The sequence below is a fragment of the Uloborus diversus genome, chromosome 5 (genome assembly GCF_026930045.1).
Source record: "Uloborus diversus isolate 005 chromosome 5, Udiv.v.3.1, whole genome shotgun sequence".
In the NCBI taxonomy this organism is placed as follows: Eukaryota; Metazoa; Arthropoda; class Arachnida; order Araneae; family Uloboridae; genus Uloborus; species Uloborus diversus.
This window is the reverse complement of record NC_072735.1, coordinates 23,195,636-23,219,376: the sequence shown is the minus strand read 5'-3', so window position 1 is coordinate 23,219,376 and position 23,741 is coordinate 23,195,636. Positions and strand designations below refer to the sequence as shown.

Below are 23,741 nucleotides of genomic sequence, written 5' to 3'. Positions count from 1 at the left end.
GCATTGTTGCGAATCTTTCTATCACGTTTCCACGTTAGGATAATCAAGAAGCGAATTAAATATTGCGCTGTATGCTTGCTATCAACCATATCGTTGCCAATACACGTGAGTAAAGATGTGAATTAAATATTTTGCACTGTCAATGGCAACACTGAAAGGCTTTTCATCATTTGTAATATCATCGGAAGAAGCCGTAAACAGTGAAAGCACTCCGATTTAAGTATTTTTTTAAATATTAAACTTAAACAAATTATTTAAAAAATGGTCAGATCCTATGTTTTTAATCATGCTCTTACAGAAAAAAAATACTTTTAAAGTTTTAGAAACGACCCCATTAGATAAACCACTGCTTTCCATTTAGTTAGCAATATCACTTTATGCTTTATTCCAATCTGTAGTATTGATAACTTTTTTGCTATTTATCCCATTTATTCCTTTTTTTTAAGCTTCCAATTTTGTTTTTATTGACATTTCATGAAATTAGTTTAAAACGTAATTTACAGTTGAAAATATGAGACCCCGTACGATTTCACATTCAATTTTTTTTAAATCTTGTTGAGGATTTGTTTTAATAAACATAAGTTATTTTAAATAATTCAATTACGTGATTTATGAAATGCATTAGAATTAGTTCATGCGGCCCCTTTTAAAGAATACCTGGCATCAAAGTATCCTTCCTAAAAATTCATTTTTTTTTCAACAATGTTTTTAAAAAATACAACGTGTGACTATTTGGCTAACATAAACTCATAAAGTATGCTTCGTGCATTACCCAGTGATATGGGTGAATAATACGTTTTTTAGTTGTTATAGTGTCTACATTATTTTCATGTACCGTCGTTCATAATGTGGTACAAAGAAACTCTACACATTCATTTTAGTAACTAGAAGTATGTAGCAATCCGCAAATACATCGAAACACATAATGCCCATGCATCAGCACAGCATATGAAATCTTATTGATAAGTTAGTATTTTACCAACGTGAGCTAATCCTAACGGCATCCCCTACTTTTCGCCGGCACGAAATTTCCTTCCCCCCTGTTTTTCAGTTTCAGTCTTGCCTTTTGATATATTTAGGGGGGGGGGATTTCAAATGTTGTTGGAAAGTGGGGTAAACCAATCTAAACATTGACCCTGCACAATCGCATGTGCAACATCTAATACTATTTGCTGTGAAAATTAACATCTGCAACATTTATCTTCATATAAATAATAGCCGATGATCGAGTAACCCGCTTGTTTCAACAATGAAACTGGCGCCACGGCATGATAATTCGATAATATTTTTTCGTAATGTTTAGCATGCAGAGATAAGTTTTATTGTGACAAGGCTGAACTCGATCCGGTAACTTAACTGTTTTATTGGTAAGACTTTCATTTTAGGAAAGCGAAGAAACGAAAACAATTAACGCTATCGACTGGAACTTAGGGTTAATCCACTGGTGTAAGGGTTAAAATTTCAACTATCAAAATATCTTCAAACAGGCAATTGCTTCGTTCAAATGTAGAAACAATTTTCATCCGTCATACCATGACGGGCGATTTTCTAGTTGTTTAATAGTCGTTTTAAAAGCACAAGCTCGGGGAAAGGATAATTTCGGTACATTTTGATTTAAATATTTCCTTTTTTTTTTCGGAGTATGGGAATAATATTTGTTGAAATTGTAATGAGTGCTTTAATTACATTATTTTTTTCTTCGTTTTTTTTTTTTTTTTTTGGCCCCCATGGCAGCAGGGATTTCTGTTTTTTCGAATTGTAAATCGTGTTTCAAACAAAATATTTCTTCTTCGAGTGGGGAGGTGGGCATTGTTATATTTTCTTATTGCTATGCGTACTTTAATTATTTTTTTACTTTCTTCTAGGATTGGTGAAAGTTTTCCAATTTCGAATTTCTATGGATTTGCACGTTTTGAGGTGTGCCGAGTTTATTTTGAACATTTTTGGAAAACATCTGTCTGTGTGTGTACCTCTCCATGTGTCTGTATGTGCGTGACACTTTTTTTCTTCTCTTTCTTTTTTTTTCGTGGCCACTTTAGAGCGAAAACTGTTGCATGAAATCGTACGAAATTCGGTACACCTATGTACCCCATATGAAATGGTGCCTACTAGTTTTTAGGGCCAATTTCTCCTAGAGGTGGAGCAATCAAACGTTTTATCTGGTATGCGTGTCGTCTGCTGCATCTCAAGAAGTAACCGGCGGAATCAAACATAATTTGGTCATCTATTGACCCTAAAGGGTTTAGGTACTGTTTCAGTTTTGCTGCAAATAGCTTTAAAGAGGGTTGAGCATTCGAACGTTTTTTTCTTGTTATTTGTGACTGCTATATCTCGAGAAGTAATGAACGAATTCCAACAAAAATTGATTAACATCGACAGGTAGACCTTAGAAGGTACAAAAGCTTATTCGATTTAGACGCCAATAGCTCAAAAAAGGGTGGTGAAATGAAACGTTCGTTCTTGTTCATTTGCGTGTGCTTTTTCTCAAAAAGTAATGCTACGTTTTAGATAAAATTTGGAATGGGAACCTACATGGAAGCAGACGCTGATTCATTGTTTGCTCGAATAAAACTACTTTAATAGCTTATTAATACCTTTACAACATTGTGAAAGCTAAAATATCGTCTGCTCTAGGAAGCTTTTCACGCGATTTAAGTGTTAACAAATGATTGATAAATCTCAAGAATCCGGAATAAATCTCTTTCTGAATCGGGAATCTAACAAATTATCGGACTCACAATGTCAAAATACAGTCGACTCTCGATAACTCGAAGTCCCAAAGGGACCGACTAAAATTTTTGAGTAATCAGTAGTTCGAGTTTTAGGAAATTCCTTTCTTAGCCGTTTCAAGGATAATTTTTCTTCAGAAACAGAGAAAAATGAGTAGACTAATACTTGTAACTTGGATAAAATTAATTATTAGTACTACGAAAAAATATCCTTACAGAACCGAGAATAAATTTTATAAAGGTACTTCTAAAAGGGAAGTTATTTTGGACTGCTTTACTTTTTTTTTATCACATTTTAAAACGCCATTAAGTTTGCATGTCAATTTCTTATCTCTTGATTTCAGTTCATACTGTTTTAAGAATCTGTTTATCCAAAAAGCAGATTGTTTGAGTCTTCCAGGAAATAAAGTCTACTTTTTTCAATTTTTGCCATAATTTTAGGTCTTTCAAAGATTAGCCAGCAACTTTTCACGCGATCATGCAACACTATGTGCAATGTGCATAAAGGATTACTGTTGTAAATAAATTATCCCTTAGTTTTATACTCACATTAGCTGATAAGCAAAGCATAATATGTTAAAGGGAGAAAAAACTTTTTTCTTTCTTATTTAGGCTGCATTTTTATGCATAAAATGGAAAGAAACTCTTGTAAAAACTTTGACTTAAAAGGAGTAAATTCGAGATATATAGAGACAACTTAGTATTAAAAACACTAAATTATTTTGGGGCCGAGTGAAAACTTCGAGAAAAAGAAAAAGAAACGAAGACCCACAAGTTTGAGGGTAAAAAAAAAAAAAAGAATACGCAATGTTGAGATCGCAAATTTTTAAAAAATGAAAAAAGGATCGAATAAAATAACAGAAGGTGCTCAGCAAGTTCAAGGACGAAAAAAAAACCGGCACAAGTTTTCAAGAGCGCAAAATAAAAGGGAAGAATGAAAGAAAAAAGAAGTCGCACAGATTTGAGGGCGTTCGAGGGCGCACAGGCGGGAGGGTGCATCGGCCTGAGGGCGCCCATATAGGAGACAAGGGGAGCTCAAGCCCCTACCCCCTTCGAGAACTTCCTCATTGCTTTTAGTGCTTTTTTTCTTGGCAAAAATGTATAAAAATTTCTTTTCCAGCCATTAATGAATAAGTTATTAAAAATGTCAAACTTTAATGTCTCTACTGAAATCGGTTTCTATGGGGAAAATATTCTGCTAATCCATGGGAGAAATTTTTGAGCTCCACCCCCCTCTTAAAATTTTGCATATGGGCGCCCTTGCATCGGCCCGCAAGTCGATGGGCTGGCAGAGGCCAGACTGCTCCTATCGATGTTCCCATCGACTGTTCATCGATGCTCCTATTTTATGATTCAGTAACATTTGGTATTGCGTTCGGGTAAATTAGGAATTCTCTCCTCCCAAAAATTGTAGTTCGAAAACTCTGCTTAAAACAAAAGATTTTTTTTTTTTTGTTGCGATTCACAACTTGTCAGACAATTGAGCAAAAATGCACAGTTAAAGAATTTCAATGCATTCATAACACATCTAGAGCATGATCGTCAAAAGACATCTAACACGTTTTACTTTCACCGAAGCTTTATACGTCTTTTAACGCATAGCAACGTGTGCTGACGTCACGTGTTTCTGGCTATCCCGTGACGTCACTGCTGAAAACGTCAATAGAGCTAAGCCACATCATTTCTGTGAGCTCTTCCGAAACACTACAACTGTCACTTTGACAGTCCAGTGGATCCCAATGTTGACGTTTCCTTAAGAGACGTGGCCGAGATCATCTGTTCCGGTGGTATAAAGATATTTAATGTAAATTTCATGAACAAATACTGATGTTATAAGTGCAAAACAGGTATCAACTTCACTATATTTCTCTTCGAACGATGTTAATCATGGTTTTTTTCATGTAACACTTTTCATGGGTGTCTTTCGCCCAATAGTACTGTTATATTTTTTGAGTTACCCTTTAAAAGTATGTTCCGAAACCAAATAGTATAAATCGAGCTCCTTAAAATAGAGCTTGGGAATCTTTTTTTTTTCTTAACTGAATTATTTTCCATTCGTGTTGTACCCTTTTGCAGTGACATTCCAAAAAAAAAAAAAAAATGAATAGTCATTTTAGTTCAATTTTTGTCGACCGTGCCTGTTTTTTGAGCTTTTTCGTGAACGAAACTTCATACAAATGAGTTCAGTGATTCATGCGTATCTTTAAATATCGACTGCACTTTTTAACTTACGGATTTTTTTTACATTAATTTCTTACAACTATTTTTGAAGTTTATTGAAAAGATTGTAACTTATGTAAGAATTTCAAAAGTATTTAGAACAGATGTATTATACACAGATATTTCCAGCCAAATTTGGAAGTATATGTTTTTGATAAAGCAATTTGTTACTCTTGTGAATATTACAACGCTTTTCCCTTAAATGAAACAGTGATGCTTATAAAACCAAACCTTCATTCTGTACTTCCCAGAACAACATCATGTTTTTTGAAAGCCTGTTAAATTGCTTTTTTAAAATTAAAAAAAACTTAGTAATACAACTTTGTTCATTAACAGTCAAACATTTTTTAATGAAAATGTATAATTCTGATTTTTTATTTATTTATTTGAAAATTCCTCATGTTTAGTTGTTTATATGGTGTTACTAAATGTAATATTACCATTTATTCAGTAAATTACCGCCCATTAGCCAGGGCTAAAGCAGAAATACGTGAAATACACCGCCAGCTCAGCCATTTCCAGCCGAGGACTGTAGTTTCGTGCTTATTAGCACTCATCAGCCCGGCATAGGAAACTGACTGAGCTGGAGATGGAAAACCTCTTAAGGAAGCCAAGAGTGCGAAACAAACTGGTAGCTAATAAAGTTTCGCACTCTTGGCTTCCTTAAGAGGTTTTCTATCTCCAGCTCAGTCACTTTCCTATGCCGGGCTGATGAGTGCTAATAAGCACGAAACTACAGTCCTCGACTGGAAATGACTGAGCTGGCGGTGTATTTCACTATTACCATTGTCATTTCTGTAAAAACAGTTGACTAGTGAGAAGAAATACAAATACAGTAGACCCTCGTGCGGTTTCGATTATACGCGATTTAAGAATAGACACCTTTATTTTATTTTACTTGTATGCAGCAATGCAAGCAGATAAAATTCTTCCCCCTTTCAAAATCTGAACTCCTAAAGATTGCAGATTACGCATAAAACACTGCATTTTGGCCTGCTAATAATATAACTTGGGCCACTGGAGACATTTTATGCGATTGTTTTCAGAGCCCTTTCCAGAAATCAAGTTATTAAACTCACACAGTTCAGAACTCACTGGAAGAAGAGCTTTTAGGGGTGACAAAGGAGGCCAAAACCAAAGAGGAGGCCACAACCAAAAACGTTCACATAGAAAATTTTGAGCCATTCTTATACAATAGAAATGATCTTTCTGATTTGTTAGTGAAGGAAGATTCTATCATGGAAATGACGCAATTGATCATGGATGCGTTAATGCTCTGCAAAGAATTACAGAGAAAAATTCTTAATGACTGTTGATAGACTATCCTAGCCAGCTCCTCTTTATAAACAGGACACGAAATTAATTAATGTTTTCTTTGTGCATGTTGTGCATAAAAGTCGATATAAGTACACATTAAACTTATTGTACAATTAGTCATCACTAGAATGAAGTATTTTGTTATGTACGGAACCAAACCCATAGAATTAGATCTCAATTTACGCAGTTTCGATTTACACGGCATTTACGTGGAACGTAACCTCTGCATAAAACGAGGGTCTAATCTATAAAAATATAAATGTGATGACCAGCAATAGGCTCTGGGCTGAGCTACGCTAATCCTAGTCAGTTTATTAGTCTCCAATGAAGATCAATGGCCCTTTTAAAGCTATCCACCCCTTTGCTCAAATGGAAATAATACTGAGTTGTAGAAGCTATCTGTTAAAATATTTGATGAGCCAATGTGTATTACAAAATGAAAAAACATTCATTGAATTTAAAAAACCGTTAACCAGGGGTACCGCTGACGACTTATGAAACCAGGTCCCAAAGGCTCATGCTTTTCAAAAGTAGATTCATTTTTAATCGGGTAGTTCTCAAAAGGTGGGAGCAAATACAGACCTCAACTTTGAAGCTTCAACACCAAATAACTTTTATTTTAATTAACTCTAAAATTTTTGAGTTAAATTTTAATACTGTATAGAGACAAGAATTGACATAAATTATGGAAAAAATGCCCTTAAAAAAATATTTTCTTTGCTAAAAGGCACAATTTTGGACATACCAAATGTTAACTGAGCAAATGTACCATTTAAAAAAATTTTTAAAAATTATTTCCATACGTTTCAAAAAAAATAAAAAAAATAAAGGTATGAATCTTACACTGAATGATTTTTTGTTAAAATTTTACACAAATAACAAAAGTAAAGACAGATTATTTACTTTGTAAACAATTTTAGAAAAATGTAAGTTTGAAATTTGATGCATGTCCAAAAGTTACGATCTTTACAATGCTATTATTTGAGAACTAAGTATATGATGTTGTCGTTTTGAAGGTATTTATTGATCCTCAGAATCAATTTTTAATTGTTTAAAAGTGTTTTCATAAGCTTTTATGCAGTATCTTTGAAGAAAAATAATTTTTCTTAAACATACATGTGAGATGTCCAAATGGCGTTACAATCTTGACGCCGATAATTCTGTTCGTTTATTCATAATTTTTGCTAATCCACTGTCTTCTAACCTCAATAAAAAAGTTTATTATAATGTTATCTTTAATCCATTGGTATTTTACATAATTAATACGTTACACATTGAACAATACATAAATTACAGTAAAAACATGGCTGGTTATGATCGTAACGAAAGCCATTTTGCGCTAAAATCATCAAGCAAACCTCTGTTGGCGACAACACAGTATGCGATAAACTAAAGGTTACCAGAGGGGAATTCCAGTTTGACATATGTAGTTAAGCGTCAGCTGCACCAGTTTTGGCGACTTTATCACCTGCGCTAGCATTTTTCCCCCCTGCTTTTATTATTTTAGAATTGTTTGTATAGTTATTTCCATGAAGCTTTTCATCAACTTCTTCAAAATCATTCCAAAGCTTTATCTTATATCTTTAAACAAGCAATTCTTGTGGGTATGTATATATTTCGTATCTCGAAAACAGCTCTAACGATTTGGATGAAATTTTGTATTTAATTGTAGCTTTGCATTCTAAGTTCATCTACGTCAGTGTTTTTTCAGTAAAAACGCAATTTTTTTACAATAAAACAGTTTTTTAATATAAAGTCTAATTAAGTTAAGCCTTGAAGTAAACTGAATTGACGCATCAGGCAGATGATTTGCAACCATAACAATGAAAGTTTATCTCTACTCGCTTTAAAATTTTAATCTTGCTTAGGGTTGCCAGGCTTGGCATATATTGGCCACTTTGGCTAATTTCAAACACACTTGGCTGAAAACAAATTCAAAAGCATTATGTAAGTCGATATAAGGCTTTTTCGGTACAGATGTGATATACCCCCCCATTTGGCGACATTCGATTTTTTTGCACAAAATTAAAATATTTTTCTCGCCAATGAGGCGATAATTTTTTATGCATGGCATCCCTGGCCAAACTAACCTGTGTTTAGCAACCCGAAGGCAATCTTACAGATCTGTTCAAACTTGTTTACTTGGGTTGTTTGGGTTTCACGCAGGAGAGATACGTGGTGTTGTTTCGTGCAATATACCTTACAGGAATGCTTATTTTGTGTTAGTTTAAATTCAGTAGTTGTGTTTTGAAGTAAAAACATTAGAAAATGCTAGTTTCTTCAAATTTGAAGGTTAATTAAAAGTTAACTCCAACGTGGTGTGTATCTGTAACGTGCCATTGTCATATGATGTATTGTTTTAGACTGAGTGTGAATATTTATACCATATAAAAAGGTAAGTTCTTTATTTTAGAATTCAAAAAAAACCTCTCACTTCCAAAATTCTTTGTTTTTACAAATCCTTGAATGGTTCTTGTAGTTTTTAACTTTATTTTTACTGTATGTAAATTAATTTTACAGAAATAGTACGGTTATTTTGTTCTAAAAGTTAATTCTTATCGATGCCACGAATTATTTAGACATTCTATTAACGTGCCTCCTTTAGGTACTGAATTTTATGTTAACAATTGAAAGTTCTATCGGTTGTACTCTTAAAAATGCTGAATTTTATTAATAAATCTGCACAATAATGGTGCATATTTCACACTTAAAACTGTGTCATTATTGTACACTGAACGGAAGGAGCGACCCTTGGGTGTCATGAAAATATACATAACTGTGACCATACTCCGACTGTAATGTATATTAACAGTTGGAGGGATAACGGACCGAGCGGAGCAAGGTCCTGGCGAGCCAGAGGTCTCATAGTACTTTCGTAATGAGACCGAGGCAGGGCCGGCGAGCCGAGGTCTCATTACGAAAGTACTATGAGACCGAGGGCTCGTATCCCGGAGAAATGATGAAAAAAAAATTAATGCATTAATTTCGACTTGTAATTAATACAATAATTTATTTCATTGTATTTTAATATGTTTACAAAAAACCCCGGCCCTGTACATTTTTGAAGCATATATTCGTGATGTTTTTTGTTGTGCTTTTATGTTGTTTTTATATATATTGTGTTCTGAAGTGCTTTGATCATGTTTTTTTATCTGATTTTTTCCTGTTGGCGCTAAAAAAGCATTGCTAAGAACGATGTATGACAAATGTCGTCATACATCGTTTTCTTGGCGACGCTTTCTTGGCGCCAACAGGAAAAAGTCGCCAAGGGTGGGGTATATCACATCAGTTCCGCTTTTTCTTTTTTAAGTGAAACTATTGCTTGACCGTCCTATTTTATTTTATTTATTTATTTTCTTTTTACACTTCAAATAGTGCAACATGTTTTTTAAAGTGCGCATCTAAATTTTATTTCGAAGAAAGTATGTCTTGAGACTGTTTATGTTTTGTTAAGACAGTTGTTATCATTTGTTGGAATGTTTTGTGGATCATCAGTTTGGATGGATATCATGCTGTATGTAGCATTTTCTGGCGTAAAAAGACCAACTACACCAAAAGTACTTATTCAAAAACAAAATCTCGATTGGGATAAAATCGTGAAACGCATCATTGTGTAAAAGGAAGTATTCGGTTAAAAACCGATTTCACCATAGCAAAACTTTCTCCAAGGTCAAAATATTTTAATTACTTACAAGAAAATTGTATAGTGGAAATAAATGTAACAGATAGTTTAAAGCAAAATGTTGATTTAATTACATTCAGAATCTTCTTTGTTTGGTATTTTAATGTTATAAGAAGGTCGAGTGCTTAATATTTCGTTAACATGAAGCTTTTCAAGTATATTTGAAAAAATATTGTACCTTAAACACAAGTTGACAAAAAAATAATTCTTTTAAAGCCGAGCGAGGCTCGGTCGTCCAGGTACTTATGTAAAGAGTAGTATGTATATTGCCATCCAAGTACTTCATTAATATACTCTTTATTATAAAATTGCAAAATTCAAAAAGTAGTAAATAAAATTTTCATTGGAAAAGTAAAAGATAAGATTAACAACTGTCAAAAATGGTGGAACTTACATTATGATGATGTCCAAAATCCGTTACCTACAGGACAACAATGTCCAAAATCTGTTACCTACAGACTGGTGATTTAATTTGCTAATTAACAATTTTTACAAATACCTGCTGTCTTTTCATGTTCATATATTGTGTTCTAGGTATGCATACTATAGAATAAAAGTGAAATTGATATTAAATTTGAAAATTTTTGAAATTGCTCAAAGTTAACTTTTTTGTTCCCACCTTTTGAGAACTGCCCAATCATAGGTCCCTGTTGTATTTTTTATCCTTTTTTCTTAATTTCAAGTAAACCATAAAAGGGATTATATTGTCTACCAGGGGTCGATCCAGCGCCAAATTGGGGCCGCTTTGCAGCCCCTTCACAAAATTCCGCGTGGCAAAAGCGGCCCCATTCACAAAATTCCGCGTCGTAAAAGCAGCCCCTTCACAAAAATTTATAAAAAGGCAGCCTTTTCACAATATTTTTTAACCGCATATGTGTGCGCATCTACGCGGGAGCCTCTTCCACCTTCCCCCATCTTATCTTTTTGCTTGCTGCGTGAGGTGTTTTTGCTTGAGAGCGTCAGAGGGGGGACGGGAGAGGGACACTTGTGATTGGTAGCTTGTTTTCAGGAAAATCTTAAATTTTACTTTGATTACGCAATATATATTTAGTATTAATTTGTGTTGAGTTTCAAAATCCAATTCTAAAATAACTTTACTTAAAACAAAATTATTTTACATGCTGCTTTTATATTTTTATTTGTTTTGAAAATCTTAATTTCCTTACATCGGCCATGGTAAACGAATGTTTCGCATTTTTGATGTTTACTGTGTACCTTGTTAAGAGGCAAACAAATAAAATTTCTTATATATTTATTAACATCATTAAATTGCAAAGTTTTAAACAAAATACCTACTCTGTAAGAACGTCAAAAATCAAAAAATTAAACGCTGAATGCTGGTGCAGTATTTTGGGTTTTAATTACTTTTAAGTTTTTCAAACACATACATGGAATCTTTAATGAGTATTTCACTTCTGTGTTAAGAAATATGTGATGTCTTTGAGTCTGTTCATATTGTATTTATTAGGAGTTATCATTACGTTCAGCAGCATGTGCAATTTTCATTGCTCTTAAAGTGTTTGAGAGGGGCAAACAGGAAATCTGTTGTGAGACTTTCACCTTAAGAAAGTGTGCCTTGCATATGTATATTTGTAAAAAGCAATAAATGTAATGTATGTGTCAAATTACGAATAAAATGTTAAGGGTCTTACTTCCCCCCTCCCCCAGCGCATTTTCTCTTGACAGCTTTCAGGTATTCTTCAAGAACTTGCAATCACCCCTGAAACCTGTCTAGGGCTTTTCCATAACGATACGACAGCTAAAAATGCTTTAATATAATCTTTTCCAAGAAAAAATCACGAGAAGGTCCTTTTTACAAAAATAAAGAAAATTCACAAAAATATTTTGCTTTTTCACAAAAATAACGAAATTTCACAAAAATATTTTGCCTTTTCACAAAATGGGGACCCAAAAAATAAAACCTGGATCGACCTCTGTCTACTCAAATAAGTAAATCTCTTAATAAATATTTGCATGCATATGAAGAATTCAATGGAACATTTATAAATTTTAGAGCCATTAGAACAGCGTTTCCTAATTTCTTTGATTAGTGGAACCCTTTTGAATTTGAATGCTCACTTTTTTCGTGGAACCCCTGGTGTTTCAATAGTTTGCAGTGGCATAGCCAGTATTCTGTTTTGGAGAATACCCAGATTCTAACCTCAAAGAGGCTATTACATCAACTATTTACCATTAAATCGCTAATTAAATACACATAATAATAGATTATTTTAATTATTGATGATTGCTAATTATTATTTCTTATTGTAAAATACCAGTACACTACTATTATTTGTGATTCTGTGAAGTACTCAGAATTTTTAAAAGGGATAAATAACCTTAGAATTTATGCATGAGTTATATGATTAAAATATCTTCTTAATTAGGAAAAGAAATACTGATTTTATTTACCTACAAAAGTGTTAATAATTCACTTAAATTTATGTAAAAAAAGTTTTTAAACCTTAAAATTAAAAACTTTAAAATATCTCTTATTTTTTTATTTACAAATCAGAGTTTTTGATGTCACTGTGTGTTCCCTCAGACAGAACTAAAATCGCTGTATGTGTAAGGGCCTTAGACAGAACTAAACCATTTAGACCCTCATGATCAGTACTGCTCCTTAAATTGGTCATCACTCATTAAATGCTTAAATTGTCCTTTCAAGTGCTGCCAAAGATATTTTTCACTTTTCACTCCAGAGTCCCCCGTACCTGCTGCTATTTGTGACTTAAATAGTTAAACGGAACCCTTAAGACAGCTCTGATTTTTTGGAATGAGACCAGTAACCGAGCAATCCCTGGTTCAGCACCCCCAGAGGTATCTTTTCACTTGGAGGACTTAGACCACGAGCATATTTAATGTCCCCCAGTCACTATTAATGAAGATGGTGGATCTTCGACCGGCTAGGTCGAACTTGGGGTCCTCCGGTCACAAGACTGATGCCTTACCGATCAGGCCACCACAGTCAACAATCGCAATTTATGGCAGTATTTGGTAATGTTGTAGAAGAGGGATTGGGGGTGCTTTCATGAAATTTGTTCAACATTGAAGACATTTTTCAACTATTTTTGGCGATATTAGGGAATCAATAGCTTCTTCCGAAACTTTTTCAAAATTGAAGATTTTAAAACCCAATTTAATGTTATCTTTGGAGACATTAGGTGAGAAATAGGCATTTTGGGATTGATCTGGAAAAAATTTCGAAGTTAAAACCTTAAAGGCACCATTTTTGATAGTCGAAAATTCGTGTTGTTTTAGGCGAGAAATAAAAATTGTTTGCATAGTTGCTATTCCAGATGAGTAAGAAGGTTTAAAAGTGAGAGTAAATGTATTTTTGTAAAGGCGTTGCTTTTGTCGATTTTTTATGGGACAAATTTTAAATGTGTGAAAAGAAAATATACAAATCTCATGGAACCCCTGACAGAGCTCCATGGAACCCTGGGGTTCCGCGGAACACAATTTGAGAAACGCTGCATTAGAATATTATTACATCAATACTAAAGCAATAACTTTTCATGTCTAATACTTATAGTTTAATTTTAATATCATTCTTTAAAAGTAGTTTAAAAAGCGTTTCCCTACCCCCCCCCCCCCTCAAATAATGGCAATTGATTTGAGCGAATTTTAAAAAATAAAAAGCAGGAGGGAAAATAGCGTGTCCTTTGAAACACGTTATGTTCAAAAACTCGGCTCTTTTTACGCATCTCTCATTTTTTACACGCTATAGTGCGTCGGCAGTATCCTTGTTAGCATTTAAAAAAATGATTATTCTCTCTCGTAGTCAAGAACATAGGTTGACTTTCATAAGTCTCATTAATTTGTTGCATTTGTTACTATTTAAAAAAAGTTGCTTCATTGAAGGCCATTTTTCAGATGGCTACTTATCAAACATATCAAGATTTCATCCAGCAAAATGAAGATAGGGATGGCATTCGTTTTACTTGGAACGTGTGGCCTTCTAGCAGATTAGAGGCTACCAGGCTTGTGGTACCATTAGCTTGTTTATATACTCCACTGAAGGAACGACCAGATCTTCCTTTCATTCAGTATGAACCAGTAGTCTGCAGTAGACAAACCTGCCGTGCAGTGTTAAATCCTCTATGGTAAGTAAAATCTGTGTAATCGTTAATTGTATCTGTGTCATCATGTCTCATACATCTATAAGTGACTAGAGGCTGACTTAAAGTGAAAGATCAGAGAAGTGACTTTAACTGATATGGGCAAAAAAAAAAAAAAAAAGAGGGAAGATATATTGTAATATTTGCTTGCAAACACACATGTTTGTACACAGACTTACTTTTTTTCTTATAGTTCTATAGTTTTTGCTTATGTCATTATGGTTTTAAACAAGTGAAAGCTTATAAGTCCTTATGCTAATAATAAAACTGGCTAAGTTTTGGCTTTTTAGATTTAACAATTTCAAAACGCTACTTTCGATTAGAGACACTTGGCAATTTGTTTACTTTTACCCTTTCTTAGTAGGGCTGAGCGATGCATTGCCAAAAATCGGTGTGCATCCTACATCATTAAACTGGTTTAGAATTTTTCTCTAAACCGATTCACCAATACTGCTCCGATGTACAGACATTGGTCCAGGGTTGCTGTCGTTTTAATCTCTAATTTTTTCACACTAATGTTGGTTAACAGTGTATCAATCCAAAGCATGTAAGAATTGCACTTGTGTTGTTAGTTCAGGGCTGTAACCAGAAAATAATTTCGGGGAGGGTTTAAAAACTTGCCTGCGGAGATTTGCGCTATTTGTGCTAATGTTCAAGACATCGGGTTATCTATTATGAAAGCATTTTATGCAATTAATATACATATGAAAGACATTTGAGTTTTGGAACAATATTTTTTGGAAATTAAAAAAACAAAACAAACATTTAAATGTCACAAGAAACTTTTCAAGGGGGAGACCCTAAGACCTCCCCCCCCCCCCCCTGCCCTGTATACAACCCTGTGTTAATTATAGACGAAATGTATGTTGATGAACTAGTAAGTTTATCATCTAGTCACTTGCCAAGTAAATAAGCAAAATCTAAAAAGCAAAATAGCAACAAAAAATGCAACTTGTATTTTGGTGTTACAAAAAGTGGAGTTCCTAGCACAGATGTCACTCGAGTTAGTAACTCGTAGTGTCACCTCCCACCCCCCACCACCGAAAATAAGTTCATGAATTTTTTGTGCAAATATGAATTTTACATAATTTTAGAAGTAACTAGCTCTTTTTTTTTTTTTTTTTGGCACAACAAAAGCTTTAAAGACAAATAGAAACTGTGAATCCATTTTATGCAAAATTTGTCCTAGATGATGTATATGTAACTACCCCCCTCCCCCTGCACTACTTTGTTAAATCTGTTAGGTTAAATATAATTTACGATATATTGGTGGACATTTTCAGAGTTAAAGTATTTATATTTTTTATAAACTATGAAATCCTGTTTGAGTGTGTCATCCGGTGCGGCCCTCCTCTCCCGCTAGTGATGATTAGGAACCTTTTTTTAAGCAAGAATGTGTGAGCTTTTGAATGGAATGCATGACTTTGCATCCATTTACTTTTTTTTGCATTGAAAAAACAGGCTAATTGTAATCTCAAAACTTGTCTTCCATATTTTTTACTAACTTACGCTTTTAGCACTGCTTTATGATATAATGAATTTCTTTCTGGTGCTGAAATCTAAATTTGTATCTGCCATGATATATAATTTTTATACCTTAAATACATTTTGTAAAACAAGGTTAAAAAAGAATATTTTAAGAAAACCTTACATCGTCATGCATAGCTACATCCCGATGTAAGGTTCGCCATGCATCACAATGTAGAAATTCATACATCGCCCAGCCCTATTGCTTAGATAGAAGTCATGGCAGCAAATACTATCATTGCCTGATTGTTGCCATACAGTTTTTAAATGTTGCCAGCTGTAAAATTGTTTGTGTGAAATAAGCATAAATTAGTTTAAAGAAATTGAAATAATTTCATGCAGCTTATTTTCTTTCCATATTACCTATGTTATTTTTATTGCATAATAAGATTCAGAAACTAAGCAGGGCATAACCAGACTTATGTTTTGGAGAGGTTTTTACCAACGCAATTATCGGGCAATCTACATGCTCAATAAAATTTCTATTTTATACGTATATTCTACTTCTTTTCATTAGAGTAAGTTGTTTGAATGAGAGGATGTTACTTTAAGGACATTAATATATGAGAAAATATAAAAAGTGACATATCTATTAAATGAAAAGAAACGAGCTGATGTGTGCATCACACAGGGTTCGTACGGGTCATGGAAATCCTGGAAAGTCATGGAAAGAAAATAAGCATATTTCAGACCTGGAAAAGTCATGGAAAATTGAAATTTTCAATCTAAGTCATGGAAATTTATTTTCAGTCATGGAAAAATGTTCTGGAAAAAAGTAACAGTAGCTAAAAAGAATATTAGAAATCTTGAGTGATTTAGTATTGCACCTAGTGATGTGGATCGGGTAAATACCCAGCGGGTAAGTAAATATTTTTTGGGTATTTACCCAAGGCCTGGGTAAATACCCAAAAACTGGGTATTTTACAAGAAAATGCAAAAAATGAATGATAACTTTTTTTTTTCTAAATCTAAATATGAAATAATTGGTAAAACTGATATATACATATGCATTACACAATTTATAATATTTTTTACTGTATATATTATAATTTTTTTATTATTTTTCATTTTCTTGATGAAATTATAAAAGAAGCATTTCGTGTAAACCAAAGAATCTTTCTTTTCAATGTCGTAATTGGAGAAGTATAAGTAAATCGATTAATTTCAGGATTTCAAGATCTTAATCTTGGTAAGTCATATCCAAAGTGAAAAAAAAAGGAAGCATTAGGGATGTTTGGAAGAATAAACTGAGAAATTATCCAGCCCCCCAGGGGGTTGGATAGTACATCTCAGCATTATCAAAAAACTTGTCCCCTTTTCTAATATATACTCGTATAATGTCGACCAATACAAAGATTACCATGCAGTCGAAATAAGCAAGCAAATTCTTGAGAATTTGATAAAAATGTAATTACTAGTTGACTTGTGCGGTACCGACCTCTATAGAAACCTGCAAATTATTATAATATGCCAACTGCTCCAGCTCTTTGAAAACGTAGCAGTTACTGTCCATTCCATTAATTTTTTTTAATGTTCATACTGTTCAACTTTTCCTATTTACATGGTTTTCAATTTACATTGTTAATATTCTTTTAGGTTTCTTGTTGTTGTTTAGTACACTTGCCACGGTGCTACCTACGACTTACGAGTGTGATATTAAATTGTATAATGTATGTGGTATACATTTAACACTTAAGCTGCATTTACGCTATCTAAATGTAGAATATTATACTTCAAGTTTTAATAATTATATATATATATATATATGAGATGCAGAATAGGCCTGAACACTTGAACTAGGTTTGGAGGAAATTTCTGCAAAAGATATACGTAAATAAATAGTAATAATAAATAGCGACATTTTGTTACATTTTGATGTCATGGAGGGACATTTTACTGGGTTATAAAAGACTAGGACCTTAAAAAATTGATGTTTGCTTTTTTTTTGTAACCAGTTAAGCTTTTACCTTTTGTAGAATGGCTTTTTATATCTGAAACTTGGTTATCAACATTGATTAAGCATATCCAACACATTTAATGTGAATATCATATTAGATTGCTAAGTTGTTTTACATAATAATTCTTTAAATATGTGATCAAAATACAATTTTTGGGCAAAAATTTATTGTTTTGTCTATGGTTGGTTATATATATATATATATATATATATATATATACTAGCGGACCCAGCCACGCGTTGCTGTGGCAAAGTAGTTGAATTAAAATAATCGTTTATTTACTATTTTGATAGAATCAAATTAATACTTTTAATAAAACTTTAACTAGTGCAGCCGATTTTAAAACATATGAGATTGATAATGGGCGTGTTAGGCTGAAGTAAGTACATATTAAATTTAGTAAGTACTAACTAAATTCTCAACTGTAAATGCACTATATTTAAGCTTAGTAAATTTTGCAAGAATGACATTGGTTTTAAAAAAAAATATTTGAAAGTGATAGTAAATATTAAATCTTTTTGCAAAATATCGGAATTTAGAAATTAAGCATGAACCAACATACACTTTTAGATTCTGCACTACATTTTATTCACCTCAGCTTTCTCTATAGTTTGTAATCAATAACTTCTTTACAAAATACACTAACTAAATAAAAAACATATAAAAATTAAATTTTTTCAATGAAGTAGATAACATTGACTTCGAACTATTGTTTCTATTATTTGAAAACTGAAAACTGTCTAAGCACTAAGTTGTGCACAATGTTCTAGCTTAATCAGTCTTTTGCTAATACGAAAAGTATGATAACTTTCCAGGTGTGAGCAGGCGATATATGGTTGCCCATAAGAGAAATATTTATGTTTCTAGTCCAAACCGAAAGAAGACATTGCTTGTTCTTGAAATCTATTTATGGTCTTTTCAAAAGCTAAACGAATCGGAAAATGAAGTCTTTCAAATGTGTTTGAAAATTATGACGTATTAATGGATTACTTAGCAACACGAAAATTTTTCTTTTAAACTTTCCTGTCAAAATTGTTCACTTTTGATGAATAAACGTGTACCGTTGCATAGTCTAGGTGTGTTTAAAAAGAATAATTGGTGAACCAGTTTTCAACTAGGAATCATGTAGTGGCATTCCTGGTGTATTCAGATAATTTAAAAATTCAATTGAAATGTTTACGGCTTTGTTATCATTGTTGTGTAGCCTTGTTCAGCATCAACGATCAGCACAATCTGGTTATGAATTATTTTTTTCAGCTGTCAGCAATGGCTCATTATTCTCAACAATTGTAGCTAAGACAGCGTCATTGCACTGTTTTTTCTTGTTGCATATCAGTGTTAACTAAATCGGTGACCAATCGATCAGGTGATAGCACACCTTAATGGCTAAATAACGAATTTGAAATTGAGATGCATAAATCTTCAATCAATACTAAGACTTCACTATACATTTCTGGAGTAAAATCTAGATTTGGACATCGGTGTGCTTGTTTAACTCTATGGAGTACATCTTCAAGCGTAAAATTTATATAGTGTCCCCACAGAAATTATGATTGAGTTGGAAAAGTTTGTCGTCAAAATTATTTTAAACAGTTGACGAATACTGTTTCTCGTTATTTCAAACCTGCATTAGAAAGTATCAACTTCCAATGATTGTGTGTTGTGTGCCACCAATAATTACAATTCGCGACATGCATCGTGATATGTATTAAACTCTCGACCACTAACGGTCCGCCAATATTCCTGTCTGTACAGGAATGTTTTCCGAAAACAAAAGCAAAAAAACATATTCACTTTGTTTTGGATGCACAGTTTTATTTTGTTGCACAGTTGAAGTTTTGGTACAAATGTCTTGACTTTAATTTGGCTCGAGATAGATAATATTGTGTTCTTTGTTTACATGGCTTCCATGGTTTTCTGATTTTATTCAACACTACACAAAAAAAATTAATAAACGTTCTGAAAAATAATGAGCAGCAAATACGCACAATTTCTGCCAGTAACTTATCTTGCAAAAAATAGGAACGTTTTCCACTAAAAGTCAGACACATTCCTAAAATTATCCTGAAGTCTTACTGAAGAATTCAGAAACCTCTCTGATTCAAAACAATCATTTCACTGAAACCTTGAGAGAGAACCGAAGTAAGATCAAAAGTAATAGCTTGGCACATTTTTCGACTCACCAAGAAAGTGCCAAAATTATTATCGCAAGTATAGCCACTGCTAAGAAGGACTTGAAAGCATGCACAAAGAATTCTACTTGCTTGTTACTTTTGGAAAGTTACGGAATCCTGAGATTCACTTGCCCCCATTGGGAAGCAAGTGAAACTGAATTACGTCAATCTGGAGGGGCCAATACGATGGCAGTGAAGTCAATTCATCGCTAAAATTCATTTACCTTCTTGAAATTATCCAGAAATCTTCCTGAAGAATTCATTAATCTCCCTTGCTAAAAGCCAGTTATGTATCTGGACCTTCAGAGAAAACTTAGGTATGTGTAATACAAAAGCTTGACACATTCCTGCTTTTCCAAGAATGCTCCAAAAGTATTACTGCAAGCATAATTGCAGTCAAGAACCATGAGTCCAAAAACCAACAATGCTACGGAATTCAGAGGATCATTCACTATCATTGGAAGCTTAATATAGGCTGAACGTAGCCAAAATGAATTCGATACACTTAATAAATACACTCAGTTAGTCTTTAAACTGGGAATTAAATATATTTTACGCAACAGTGATAAGTCTGCCTTTATGACTTTTGTAGAAATTCAAGAAACGTTTTGACGCAGATACTTGATTTTCAAAGGAAATTGTTAAGGACCTATACAATCCTGACATTTTATGATCCCAAAAGGAAAAAATTACTGACATTTCGTGTGATTTTTTTTTACAGTGCATATAAAAAAGCGTGGAACACTGGTAAATAGTTTTATTTCTGAGAATCGGCCGAACACATTAGGGTTTAACACACGGTTAAAAAAAAAAAAAAAAAAAAAAACGTCGTTTTTGGTGGTTTAAGTGTTCTTCGTACAAAATATCTTTCGTAAAATATACTCGTTGATCGTTTTCGACCTGAAAGACGCCGGCCAGAAGGGCCTTTTACGTATATGGAGAAACTAAATTCTGCCAGATAGCTTCGTTGTTGCTTATATATCTCCTCATCGTGTTATTTCGTCGTTTTCGTCCGTCAAATGCGACCTAATAAGGACCTTCATAACCGTTGCAAAAGACCTTGACGGATTACGCGGAGCTGCAAAACTCGACATTGATATAAGCCCAATACGTTTTTAAAAGCAGTGGTGAGAATGCAACTACCCGCCGCTTATCAATTTCAACTTGATTTGCAGAATTTAACATTTACATTGGAAAGTGTGGCCACCATCCTCCTCGTTTCTACGCCGATACAATTGATAACTATCGATATCCGTAACATATTATCTTTTGTACATTTTAATTAACTTAAGAATAAAATGTTTTGAGGATGAATTAACCTAGAGCGCCATCTATTAAGAATTCATACAACTAAACAATTAATACACACGATAATTGCATAATTAGCATTTAATTTGCAATAAAAAATAATAAAAAGTAGCCTATCTTTTAAGCTGTGCCAAATTACATATAGTTGTGAGATTTGATTAAAATCGCTTTAGTAGTTTCGGAGTTTACCCCGAACAAACATCGTGACACGAGATTTTTATATATATAGATATACATAGTGGAATACATACAGAAAAGTATTTTAGTTAAATATAAATTTTTGAAATAAATAACCGGATAAATACCCATTTTGGGTTTTTACCCCTAAAAATAAATACCCGGGTATTTTACATCACTAATTGCACCATGAAAGCTATTTAAACTAGAAAAATGAAATATCTCAAAAAACATTGCATTCCAGTTCGTTTCCATCACTCCTAAATCTTTATTTTAAAATTTATCAGAGTTTATCTCAATTTGTTGAAGATTTTGGACAATCTTTAGTCATGCGATAAAACATAGAAATAGGGAAATTCTAATGCTCAAAAACAGTAGTGCCCAAAATACGACCCGGAAAACTAATCCATGCAACCCACTGGTACGTTCAGTGTCATTATTCAAACATGTTCTTGAATTTCTGAACCTATTAATTTATATGCATTTTAAAATATACAAATCAGTAAACAAGTACATTTAAATCAAAAGATTTATTTACTATGAATTTTTTTTTTAATATTTTTTTAAAAATAAATATCTGCTTAAGAAACATGAATTTACTAAAGAATGTGGCTTTATTTTAAAGAAAAAAAATTGTCAAGTTGACACTAAAAGGCAACTTTTGAAGCAAATTTATTGAACCTTAGTTTAATAAAACTATGTTTCATTCAACCTTTTTCCCCAATCATTATCATTCTGCCTGTTTATAAAAAAAATAGTCGACATTTAAGCATCATTCACTGTAGTTTTACTTAACTTAAACTTATATGATGAAAACAGGTAAGAATTATTCAGTTTTTTAGGTGTACACTGATATTTTTTCAATCAGGTAGTGGCATTCACATAGAAGTTTTGCTAATGCTCATCTCCAAAAAAAAGGGCAAGTTTAATATTAAATAGTACTATTCTCTTCATGTAACAAGGTCATGAAAATTTTCATGAAGTCATGATAAAGTCCTGGAAAAGTCATGGAATTTTTTTTATCCAAATAGAGTATGAACCCTGATCACATGACTTCCTTTTACTCCAATTTATTGTCATTTCCCCATTATTGGCAATTTTAATGCGATTCAATTGTTTACTCTGCTAAATATCACCAACAGTGGACAAATTAAAACCATTTTTTAAAAAAAAGAAAAAAAAATCGCCAAATTTGTCAGCAAGGTGGCGGCAAAATTTGGCGACCAAAAGATTGCCGATATATCGCCAAGTGTCCGACAAATCATAACACCACTTCAATTTATATCGAAATTAACAATGATTTCCCCCCAAAAAGGGGCAAAAGACCCCCTTAGGAACATCCGAATGCAACCAAAAGGGAAGGTGCACAACTAGGCCCCACATGAGCCTACGTACTAAATTTCGACTTTCTAGGACATACTGTTTTTGAGTTATGCGAGGTACATACGAACATCACGAGAAAATTCGTTGTAATTAATTCGGGGGTCGTCAAAATGGATATTTCGGGTGTCTGTAGTTTCCTAGGCATATATCCACGTGTGGTCGGGTTGAAAAAAAACTCAACATTCATTCAAGGGTGAGAAAAATGGAAATTAAGGCCGATTTTTGAGTGAAAATTTTTTCGCGAATACAATACTTCCTTTTTTGTAAAAGGAAGTAAAAAAAGATGTGATCATTATGTTACTTCACCTCTGTTATCTTTTTTTAAAAAACTAAAAAAAAAAAAAAAATATGCGCACTTGTATGTGTCCATTTGAAGTAATATTCTTAATTTCATGCCTTTTGATATTAAAAATACATAAAATGTAGAGTTAGGCACTTTTTCAATTTTAAAGAAGATTGCTGTGTTTGTAGCTGTATTCAAAATCTAAAGAAAAACGCTGTACTGTTTTGTAAGAAATGTTGTTCACAATAACTATAATACAATGAAAATTACTACTGCAGAGAAAGCACTGAGTTAGTATAATTCATCAATAATAATAATTTCATTTTTAAATGAATTTGGAAAAAAAATACAAATTAAGAAAAAATAAAACGGCAATAATGAGTTTTTCAGAAAAAAAAACATGTATTAAAAACATGTTTTGGGATAATTTTCAAAAAATTTGGATGGGGCTTAAACTCTAAAAATCCACCCCTTAAATACGACCATGGAACTAATATGTTAGTAATTTACTTGCTTTTATTAAACTCATGATCTTTCCCCCTTTCTGGCTATGTTAATTTTTGGGTGAGCAATATTGGTCATTCTCATTTTGCATAATAATGTATAACCGTAAAATCTTTCTCCCAATTCTCTCTCCTTTAAAATCTAAATTGTTGATCTTTGCACAAATAGAAAACATGTGAACAATTCAATAGAACAGGAAGTCATTCTGTAGCCGATCTGACTGCAATTAAATACTGCCAATGAATCACATAATTTTTGTGTATTCTTGAAACAGAGGGTTTACTTCTGTTTCTCAGAACTGTGGTTATTTTATTCATTAATTGACCTGAAATGTATTGGTTTGTTTTTGAAGAAAAAA

The 23,741-nt window shown here is 33.0% G+C and overlaps 1 protein-coding gene across 2 annotated transcripts in view; it reads left to right on the top strand.

Annotated features, from left to right (window-relative positions):
* The first annotated feature begins 4,445 nt into the window (after positions 1-4,445).
* The window catches only part of LOC129222711 (protein transport protein Sec23A-like), a 49,105-nt gene continuing 29,809 nt past the window's right edge, over positions 4,446-23,741 (top strand). For both annotated transcript variants that reach the window (XM_054857243.1, XM_054857242.1), the window contains exons 1-2: positions 4,446-4,576; positions 13,825-14,054. In XM_054857243.1, the coding sequence (XP_054713218.1) occupies positions 13,825-14,054 (230 nt within the window). In that variant the 5' untranslated portion in view covers positions 4,446-4,576. The remainder of the gene's footprint in view (positions 4,577-13,824; positions 14,055-23,741) is intronic.